This window comes from Sabethes cyaneus, chromosome 1 (genome assembly GCF_943734655.1).
Source record: "Sabethes cyaneus chromosome 1, idSabCyanKW18_F2, whole genome shotgun sequence".
Lineage (NCBI taxonomy): Eukaryota > Metazoa > Arthropoda > Insecta > Diptera > Culicidae > Sabethes > Sabethes cyaneus.
In genome coordinates this window covers 100,505,366-100,515,664 of record NC_071353.1, presented here as the reverse complement: position 1 = coordinate 100,515,664, position 10,299 = coordinate 100,505,366, and the positions used below count along the sequence as shown (strand labels likewise).

Below are 10,299 nucleotides of genomic sequence, written 5' to 3'. Positions count from 1 at the left end.
TATTTAATAGCATATTTTTATTTGTATTAGCTATATCAACTACTCGAACATTGCGGCAAAATTAGTTCGCCAAGCATTAAAACCGGAACTGCGAACGCAGGCGGCTCGACGAGATGAGTCGCACATCAAGTTTACCAAATGGGTGAACGGAAAACCTGAAAGTAAGTACCTTATTAGTACCGTTTGTTTCGTTGCTTGGCGGTCAAGTCAATAGCACACTGTGCTGTAAGTTTATTAAACGTAATTTATAAATATTTAACCATTTCACAGCCGAGAAGTAATGAAGAATATTTCAAGTCAGAAAGAAATAATAATACAGATGGATGTAAGTTGAAATGGTCCAGTCTTGTTTATTTGATATTAACAAATGCATCATAAACAGTTTTGACCTGTGTGTTTTACGATTCCGCAGTAATCAGTGCTTAATTACCACAACAACTTATAATACAACTAATCCTAATTAAATACTTTTCCATTTATTTTTTGTTCTTAAAACCCAATTTTTATACATTTACAATACGACGAATCTGCAAACATAACACATTAAGTTGTGGTTTTTGATAGTTTAGTAGTATAATTTTCACTAGGTTTGTCTGTCATTTTATTTACTAGTTTTAAAATTAAAGAAAAAAAAGATGCATAGTGATTTTCAAGCAGGTTTTTTACACGTAAGCAATTCTAGCTATTTTTTCGATTGGTCTCCAGAACTGCTCTAAAACTATGCCCGATCCTTCTCGCCAAATTTAACTGTGTTTTCAACAATAATGTGATGTGTGTTTTGAAATTACTAAAACGCTGCGGAAATTTGACAGATTTTATTTTTGTATCCAACATTATTTTAAAATGTGTGAATGTTACTTAATTATGCTATGATGTTTAAATACTAAAATGCAATTTTTGAAACCTTCTATAACAAAAAAAAAGTGAATTTACGAAAAAAAAGTATCTTCTATATAATGACAAATATGATTGAAATTAAATTGATTTTGAGTAATCGAAAAAAAAACCGCGTCAAAAGCGACTTTATCTGAACTTATATTTCTTTTTTGCAGAACTGGTCGAAAACTAAACATGGATGTCATCAGTACCAAGTGGAAAAGTTAAGAATAAAACTAATATGAAGAATGAGCCAATATTTTAAGGTATTTTTATATTTATTATTATTGCTTCATAGTAATCCGAAAAACCGTCCCGAAGTAAGCTCAAATTCATTGTTCCAATGCTATTCGATGCGTTTTGGACCTTCGCCTACTTTAGTATAAATGATATACTTCAACAAGTTTCGCTCATTGGCAGCAAAATATGGATCAGCCTGTGGTAGCATTGCTGTATCTACTTTTATTCCTTTTATATACTCAGGACTGCTGCATTTGTCATTTGGAAACACCTGATTAATCGTGGCTAATACCTCAGCAACATCCTTTTCCAACAAATAAAGGCACGCATTTGGACCAGCATCAAATGTGTAAGCCAAACTTATGCTGCCCTTCCGTTCATTGAATTTGTGCACCATGTCAACTATAGCATGGGAAACATCGTTCATATACACACATGGTGGATAAGTGTCTAGGCACACTGCATGGAACTGATTACTATCTTGCATGGTGACTTTTCCGAAAATCTCGAAATCCTTTCTGTAAAGAGCCTAAAAATCTAAATGAGCTAAAGAAAATTTTATTCCAATGTGTTATTTTCAAACCTCAACTAATTCCTTTGTATGCTGAGGAACACAAGTTTCCGCTCGATATTTAAGTAGTTTCGACGTTTTTACACTGGTAGACATTCCACCAGTAGAGCTAGTCTTCTTGCGGGAGTCGTTAACCACTAAAACAATAATTCGCATTTCTGGCCAAAACTGGTGATCAGCCAGTTGGGCAGCAATCGAGTCGCTGCCGTCGATCAGAGTCCCTTTTTGCCACTGCACAAAACCTGAGTGCAAACTACGGCATGCCGAACCGCTGCCTAGACGAGCGATTGAAGAAATTTCATCTTTCTCTATTCCGTATAAGCAAGAGAGGGCGTATACTGCGAAGACAAAAAAAAATTGTACTATCTGGCTAAGCAAATTTTTGATGTTACATTATTTTATTCGACAAACTGGCAGTCAACCGTCAGGGTATCCTGAAACTGTTTCGTTCGATAGAAATTAAGATACATCAGAACAGAAAACAAGGATGATGGGTATGAAATGGGGTAGGCAAACGAGAAAGCGTCCAACATAGCTTTCGCCAGCCCAAGCTCCTACCTAGCGCCTCCACGCGACCATACCCGGTAATACTCTATTGAGTAGCTAAGCTAGGAGATGCGATGTTCCTTGGTCACTGCTGCCTGATCTCAAAACTGAGATTTTAGGCAGACGGTTGAGCCGCACGGCTTTGTTATCGGGTAAGCTTAATATGTTTTTTTAATTCAATTATTTTGTTCGTTTTAGTTCAACAAGCACCTATACAGTAAAAGTTTGGCCGTACTAAGTTTAAATAATGCACATGGAAAGAAGGAAAAATTAATTATTTATTGGCTATTAGATGCACTGATGGAAACTCAAATGACGCGATAAGTAAGAAAATGTTATATTGACTCAATCAGCAATTTGGTAAGATCGTTTCAAGTCGAATTTTTTCACATGTTACCATATACGGGTCGACTCTTTTGGTAATACATACCAAGCGAGTTGAAAGTCCGAATGTAATAGTAAAATCCATATGATTCTAGTATTACCTTCTGGCGGGGCTTGCTGACTAGAAAATGATTCCGGAATGCGCTGCAAGTACTCAGGCATTCTTTATGGGTCTTTGGATAGTCAGTAGAGCTAACACCATCTATAACCCGAAACTAAGATAATTGCATGGACTAACTATCACTGCAGTTACCTTTTTTCTCATCACTGCCGGACAATGCAAGATAGATAGGAAATACACACATCAGAACAGAGAGTAAGGATGATTGTAGAAAGAGGTTTCATGATTGACATACCGATACTTTGCACTCAAGAATATGCATGTTGGTATATCGAACATATAATCAAATTCAATGAGCATTGTTTTTTCAACTAAAAGGTAATCTTCGATTGTTGTCAACTTACCGAAACATGCATACCCCGAGGCACTGGAAGCTAAACCAGCAGCAGTTGGAAAATTGTTTTCAGTCTTCACATGAATATTCCATTTTAACATTTCTGGCTTACATTGATTCGCTGCTTGTGCACGTTTTTTTACTAAAAATATCAATGTTAATTTTCTGTAACACTCATCTTCTTTCGCTTAACTTACTTTCTTCGAGGCATCTTAGCAATCGTGGGTTACCGAATGATTCCTCTTTACCATTGAGCACAATTTTATTTTCCAGATAAATTTCACTAGTAGTAACTGTTGTTCTTGTACAAAGCTAAAACAAAATTTGCATTTCAAATGAATTCTTATTTTCCTCACTGAACAAAACAAGTTTGATTTCACTTACATGGTCCGTAGACAGAGTAGCACTGACGGAATCGTTGAGTGGTAGAATAAGATCTTCATCACGCTTACCCCCTGGCAAAAAATAAAAGAATTACTCTTCAAAGTTAAGAATTGCCCTTATTATTGAAAACTTTGTATCTTATTTTCAATTTGAAATACTCAAAAGCCTATACTCTGTTTTCAACACTAAAGACGAACTTTAAATTATTTACAGTATTTTATCACAGCGATGTTAACTGGCGCAACGCACGTTACAGAGTACATCTTTTTATGTTAATTCGAACGCCGACGTGGCTAAGCTGAAAAATTGACTCGGAGACGTCCGTGCTGTCGAAGATCAGTATGATAACTGTTGATATTCGCTTTCACTCGTTACCTTTCTTTCGACTCTTTGTGATTATTTATGTGGAATACCATCGGCAATGTCAAATGTTTGAGGATGATACCTGATATACAAGATAATTATTATTATTATTAAACAAGATAATTATTTTGATATTAGGTATAGGTAAACTAAGATTTGTTTATTATTTACTAATAAACCTATTTGGTGTGTTATTTTACTATGTAAACAAGTATTTTTTCCAACTCCAGCTTCGATTTAAAAATGAGCTTTAAAGTCTTGATGATACTAGACAAGTTTACTGTTGATTAACTTACTGGCTTCTGGTCATGACGACATTGATGGGCGAGGGTACGATAAGCTCACTTGCTAGCAGCCAGCAAATTCGCTTACTGGTATTGAGGAACAGTTCCAAAATGATCTACACACGAAGCTACACGTCGCACGACCCACGCGTTTGGCTGCGTATATGAATGAATTAAAGCTAAATGTGCGCTGTATATTTTCGACTGCATTCGGAATTGAGCGAATGTTTGCTGCGCCTGTGTCTTCCTCAATTTTCCATCTTTAATCGTTTTAATAAGAGTAATTGATTTATTGGATTTTTAAAAGCAGTTTTTATGCTTAAATTAAGTTTACGTTTTTTCGCTGCAATCGCTGGTTGCAGTCGCCTTGGTTGATCAGCCTTATATGGAGCGTACTCCGGGTGGCGGATAGAAATAGAAGATTAATACCTTTTTGTTTTTGCTTAGGCCCAAGTTCCAATCTAACAGCTATCAAAATGTTTGTTTTTTCACTCAGATTGAATTTCGCTCTAGGATGCACTCTTTAGATGACGGGTTCGCTCTGGGTGTTTTCACACTTTCAACCCGCCATTATCAATACACTGACAACCCGAAAACGTTTGTTTGTTCTCCCGAAAATGTTTGTTTATTCAAAGGTTGGGTTGGTACTAACCCAGGTTAAAAAACAAGAACGCTAAGAATCAGATTTTTTTATTTCCGGTTTCTATTGTCGTTGAAGGGTTCATTTGTGTCGGACGGTCACTGACCAACAATTCTTACCGGATCTACTATATTTTATCCATGATTAGAGAATTTTAGTTTCTTTTTCAATAAGCAAACCTTCAGTATAGATGGTTTTAAGACTTGACCCTTCTTTATCGATAGACTTCGCAGCCGGTTGTTAGAGTACAGGACAATTACGGGGCTAGTACAACGATCCTATTGACTAGCAGCTCTAGCGATTGCGTTGTTAGACTGGCATCGTACCTCGGTACTAACTGGGTGGTTGTATTTTGTGTGTTTATTTGCTCTTATCTGCCAGATAAAATTCATCCAGTTCCAACCCGGATTGAATAAACAAATTTGCTATTAACGTGGACCCCCGTTCGTTTGACCGTTTTTAATTTGAACCCCGTTGGTTTGCACGACGTGCAAATTAAAAATGGTTCAAATGTCATTCTCAACACGACATCATTTGCTTATGCAGACAACCCAACAAACATTTTTGTTGATTAGTAGCTTATTCAACCGTTATATAGCTAATTACCAGGTTCCAAGCGCTTAATAAGCTGTTATACGACAAAAATGTTTGTTGGGAATGCATATAAGCACGGTTTGTTTGTACTAACCTAACGTGTTTATTTTGTTTCACATTCCGTTTTCCCAACGATTATGACCGAAATCCGGTCGAAGAATGAAATATTCACTGCTTGCAAGTGCGAACTAAATCAAACCACCACAACAATAACAAAGAGCAGGGCGGCCAATTCATACAAGTTTCAACATATTTAGGGTTGCCAGTTGTTCAAATGAAAAACAAACCCCTTTAGTTTGCATGAGGAATTGTTCAAACGAACGGGGGTCCACTGTATAAAAGTGAGCGTGAGTATGTTTGTATGTTCCGCCAAAACTTCGAAACACCATGACCGTTCTTCATCAAATTTGGCACACATGTTTCTGGACATAAGGGAATCAATACTAGAGGGTTCACAAAAGGAGGGGGTCTCTAACAGGGGGGAGGCCATAACTCCACAACGCCTTGACCATTCTTCACTAAACTTGACAACTTGACACACATGTTCCTTAACATAAGGAAATCCGCACTGGGGTTGACAAGGGGGAGGGGGGTTCATAACAGAGGGGAAGCTATAACTCCGAAATGCATGGACGATTCTTCATCAAACTTGGCACACATGTGATGTGACAGATTTCCAAGTGGCAACATGAGAGGAACTGACAAAGGAAGTAAGTAAAAGGGTTTTGTTTTTTGCATTATGAAAATTTTCGTTACCATAACAAATGGTACAAGTGGCTGAGAGACACAGGGGCCCAAGTAAGATCGGGTAATCAGCTAGTGACAAATATGTGTCGATGTCTCAAATGCCATATTATAGTACAAAACAGTTGATTTGGTAAAATTTCAATCAATTTGATGCCTAACGACATTGATAATAATGATTCTGTTGATAACCATAGCCAACTAAGCCGATTCGGATAATTCGTGGGGTGCACGGCATAGTGGATATAAAATTCTGATCTCAAGTAAATTGTCTTCTTACTTGCTCTCCACGTTCAAATAGAAAAGCAAACATAAAACTTGCTCGATCGTCGAAAGTCAAGTTCATGAAAACTCAATCACCATCTCCAAGCGTTTCAAACTCTTACTTATCCTGGTGCGATGTTCTCTAGGATTTTACCTGCATAACAATGTTCCGCCAACAAACTCGGGTCATGGTTGCCCGTCTCCAATTTCTCGACTGTCCTGCACTTTCCAGGTCTTGCTCCACTTGGTTCAACCATCGCATATGCGCACCTCTGCGTCTGGTAGCAACCGAATTCGAGGCGAACAGAATTCGAGGCCTTCAGCTTTTCCGAGTACAGCTCCCTAGTTGTCACAGTCACAGGTTGGCATCAGCTTTCTGGCACAGCTCCTTGTAGCAGCTGCTTTTGCTCAGCTTTATCTCCCGTTTCAATGCAGCCCTGGCTGGTCTGAACTTCACGCTCTGCTCGATCTGCTGCAGCTTTGGCTCTTTGGACGTGTCTTCTAGTTCTAACACAACTAGCGCGGAGGTTCCTAAGTGTATCGGTCCGCCAGTATGCTGGGCACCGGTGATTTCTCGGCTTCAGCTTTCTCGGTATAGTGGCATCGCATGCCCTCGTCAACATATCCATTAACTCGTCCATAGTCAGTATCGGTATTTCACTGTCCCCTCAAAGTGCCTGAACAAAGAGATCCCTGTTGAAAGCTGTCGTCTTTCATTTCTTCTCGTAAGTTCTAGCCTTTTGTGTAACCAGCAAATTCCGCCGGCCGATGCTATACAGTGGACCCCCGTTCGTTTGAACGATTGCTCATGCAAACTAACGGGGTTAGTTTTTAATTTGAACAACTGGCAACCCTAAATATGTTGAAACTTGTATGAATTGGCCGCCCTGCTCTTTGTTATTGTTTTTGTGGTTTGATTTAGTTCGCACTTGCAAGCAGTGAATATTTCATTCTTCGATCGGATTTCGATCATAATCGTTGGGAAAACGGAATGTGAAACAAAATAAACACGCTAGGTTAGTACAAACAAACCGTGCTTATGTGCATTGTCTGCATAAGCAAATGATGTCGTGTTGAGAATGACATTTGAACCATTTTTAATTTGCACGTCGTGCAAACCAACGGGGTTCAAATTAAAAAGTGTTCAGATTAAAAACAGTCAAACGAACGGGGGTCCACGGTATCTGATCGCTTGATGATCACTATGTGTACAATCCTCACATATTCTCCAATCCATATTTGGCATTTGCGACGGGTTGCAGAAGATTGCGTCGATGATGGATTCGCATCCGTGTTACCTTCGTTCAACAGCTCCACATCAAGTTCAGCCAAAGTCTCCAACAGACTGTACCTTCTAGAGTTAATACACCTACTATTCCACTCCACAGTCCAAGCATTGAAGTCTACTCCGATGCTATCCGGCGTTCGCCCAATGACCTTCGCGGTAAATTCATTCAGTATCTGGTGGAACTGCTCCATGGTTCATCTTGATGGTGCGTAGCAGCTGCATATAAAGTTCCCGGTGATTTTGACAACCACGATACCTTCATATGAGCGAAAAACCCCTTTCTCAATGAGAAACTCACCCATTACGTATATCGCAGTCATCGGTGCTATGTCAGTTATCATTAGAACTCGATACAGCTCTACAATAATTGCGACGTCACACATTAGGCCGTATGAATAAAACAGTTTGCTTTGCTCTTCCCGTGTAAATCTTATGGGAGAGTTTGCTCTAACTCTTTTATTCATACGATCTATTGTTTCCATTGTTGACTGCAACAACAGTTGCTGTGCTGCGTCGCAATGATTGAGATTTATCTGGGTTACCCCTACCACTGCTGGGCCGCATTCGCTTTCTTATACGCTGGGCAAGCCCCTCATCGTGTGGTAATCTATCTCTCTCTTCGTTTTTGCAAAGCATGCACCACGGTGAATTTGCGCAGTTTGCAAAATGGCCGTTCTCGCCGTATTTTTGACACGATCTGGACAGTGTCGCGCCCGGTGTCCGAAGGCCGAGCACTTGAAGCATTTTCTTGGCCACGCGAGGAATGGCTTTTAATATGCACACTGACCACCAAACTTTGTTTTTGCCCTGCGTCAATAGTTTGGGAGCTGCTACCGCCGAAAGGCGAATCGCAGCCGTCTGCATTCCTCTATAAGCCTTTTTTAAACGGATTACCTAACTCGCACTATGCCTTCAGTGCACTTCTCAACTCCTTTTCCGTAGTAACTTCGTTTAGGTCCCTGCACTCAATCACGGTTCCTTGAGAAAGCGGTTTAACGTTTGCTTCATTTCCCAACGCTTTGGCTGCGCTCCTGACCGATGGATCAATTTACCACTTTTTCGCCGAGCTCTTTCAGTTCTGAAGCCGCACGTACTTTTCGGAAGACCGCTGCGTACGAAACGTTGGCTTTCGCTTCAACAACTAGCGCATCGCCCTTAGTCCTCTGCCTTCTCTTCTGCTCGCAATTCTTCACACCATTTTGTTTCTGCTTCATCCTATCATTCTGGCTTACAGCGGCCCGCCACCCGCTGCATTCGCCTTGGTACGGGTTGTCTTCCTCTTCGTTTCTAACTTTCTTTTTCTCCTCTTCTACATCAGACGTATCCATCCTCCTTTTGTTCGTACGAGAATTCACTTTTGAAGGTTTCTTCGGCGTCTCTGATACTTAAGCGGTTCTTTTCGTAGCTTCGCTAAGTGCGTTTTCAGCAGCCAAAGGTCTAGCCTCGAGTTTCATCTGCTTGCATTCAACTACAACCATAGCAAATTTAGTGCTCGCCGCCAACTGCTTGATCTACGTGTGGACGTCTTTAACGAAATTGTAAAGGTAATCGATTTTCGTTTCGTTTCGATCATCTATTAATCCTTGTCGTAATCAATATGCCCTAATCAGAATCTTACTGGCATCGATCCTAATATACCCGGGGTTACAGTGCTTTAAGCACCGCTGACTCACTTTAACGGAGCTACTTTTCGAATATTTAATCGATCACCTCTATTTAATACATTGAACACTAAAGATGGTCAGGTCATCAGCTCGGGTACCTGTGTACGTACCCGTACTCAACGGGTTCGGGTTCGGAAAATAAATTTGCATACCCGACCATTTCTAATGATTGTGCTAAAAATCAAGCCAAAATATGTTAGTGGACCACAATGACCACAATACCTCAGTTACTACACTCTCGGTGCGGTGGAAGCATGTTAGGTACATTTTGTCATTTTCGTCTTTCGACATTTTATTGTCGTTATAATTCGATATATATTTCTAAAATGTGAATCGAAAACATGATGTTTATACTAGAAAAACTCGGAAAAATTTGAAGACAATTCTCGCATAAGTTTGCAAAAAGTCGCATAATGCATGCAAAACGGTTGATTATGCGACCTTATGAAAACTAAAGCCAAAATTTGTCCCACTGGAAAACATCAAAATTGAATAATTTTAGAAATCAGCTTTGCGAATTTCTTGAGTTTGCTTTGAGTGCGATTTTCTCATTTACGTGTTTTGTAACATGGGACAGATATGCTTCCAGCGGCAGTGCAGCAAACCGTTAAAGTTTTACCAAAAGTGTAAAAATATTCAATATTTATATTATTTAAATAGTCCACTGCCTTAAAGTAAATTGAAGCGAGCTAAAGTGAGTAGAATTTTACTCAATTTATAGTCAAAATGTACAAGGGTGTTGTTAAAACACGTGCTCTTGTTTACAAAAGCGACCAATCGCAGGGTTTGTTGTTGTTTTCCTTGAGCAGCTGATTTTGACGATTCTTTTCGGCGCTGTCATTATCGATTTTTCCACTTTAATCGATCCACCCGACCGACCACACTTGCAAGCAAGAGTGAACTTGTGCGATTGCATAGGGAAAGTCGTCCGTTGAAAAAACCTAAAAGTGAAGTAGATTTGTTCTGTTATGTCTTTATTTGTGCATAAATAAAACCGTTAGG

General features: G+C 39.4%; 1 protein-coding gene across 1 annotated transcript; it reads right to left on the bottom strand.

The window, feature by feature from the left end:
* Positions 1-1,115: 1,115 nt before the first annotated feature.
* LOC128733120 (diphosphomevalonate decarboxylase) lies at positions 1,116-4,109 on the bottom strand. Its single transcript, XM_053826738.1, has 7 exons — positions 4,020-4,109; positions 3,668-3,901; positions 3,457-3,527; positions 3,270-3,384; positions 3,083-3,214; positions 1,700-2,025; positions 1,116-1,645 (listed from the first exon to the last, which is right to left on the bottom strand). Exons 2-7 carry the CDS (start codon positions 3,717-3,719, stop codon positions 1,223-1,225), a joined length of 1,119 nt encoding a protein of 372 aa, XP_053682713.1. The 5' UTR covers positions 3,720-3,901; positions 4,020-4,109; the 3' UTR covers positions 1,116-1,222.
* Between the last annotated feature and the right edge of the window lie 6,190 nt (positions 4,110-10,299).

Excerpts from the sequence above, each read along its gene's own strand:
- LOC128733120 (XM_053826738.1), bottom strand. The coding sequence starts at position 3,719 with ATGTACTCTGTAACGTGCGTTGCGCCAGTTAACATCGCTGTGATAAAA. Across the intron at positions 3,385-3,456 it reads CTACTCTGTCTACGGACCAT|CTTTGTACAAGAACAACAGT; the intron begins GTAAGTGAAATC and ends ATTTTGTTTTAG. Across the intron at positions 1,646-1,699 it reads ATACAAAGGAATTAGTTGAG|GCTCTTTACAGAAAGGATTT; the intron begins GTTTGAAAATAA and ends TTAGATTTTTAG.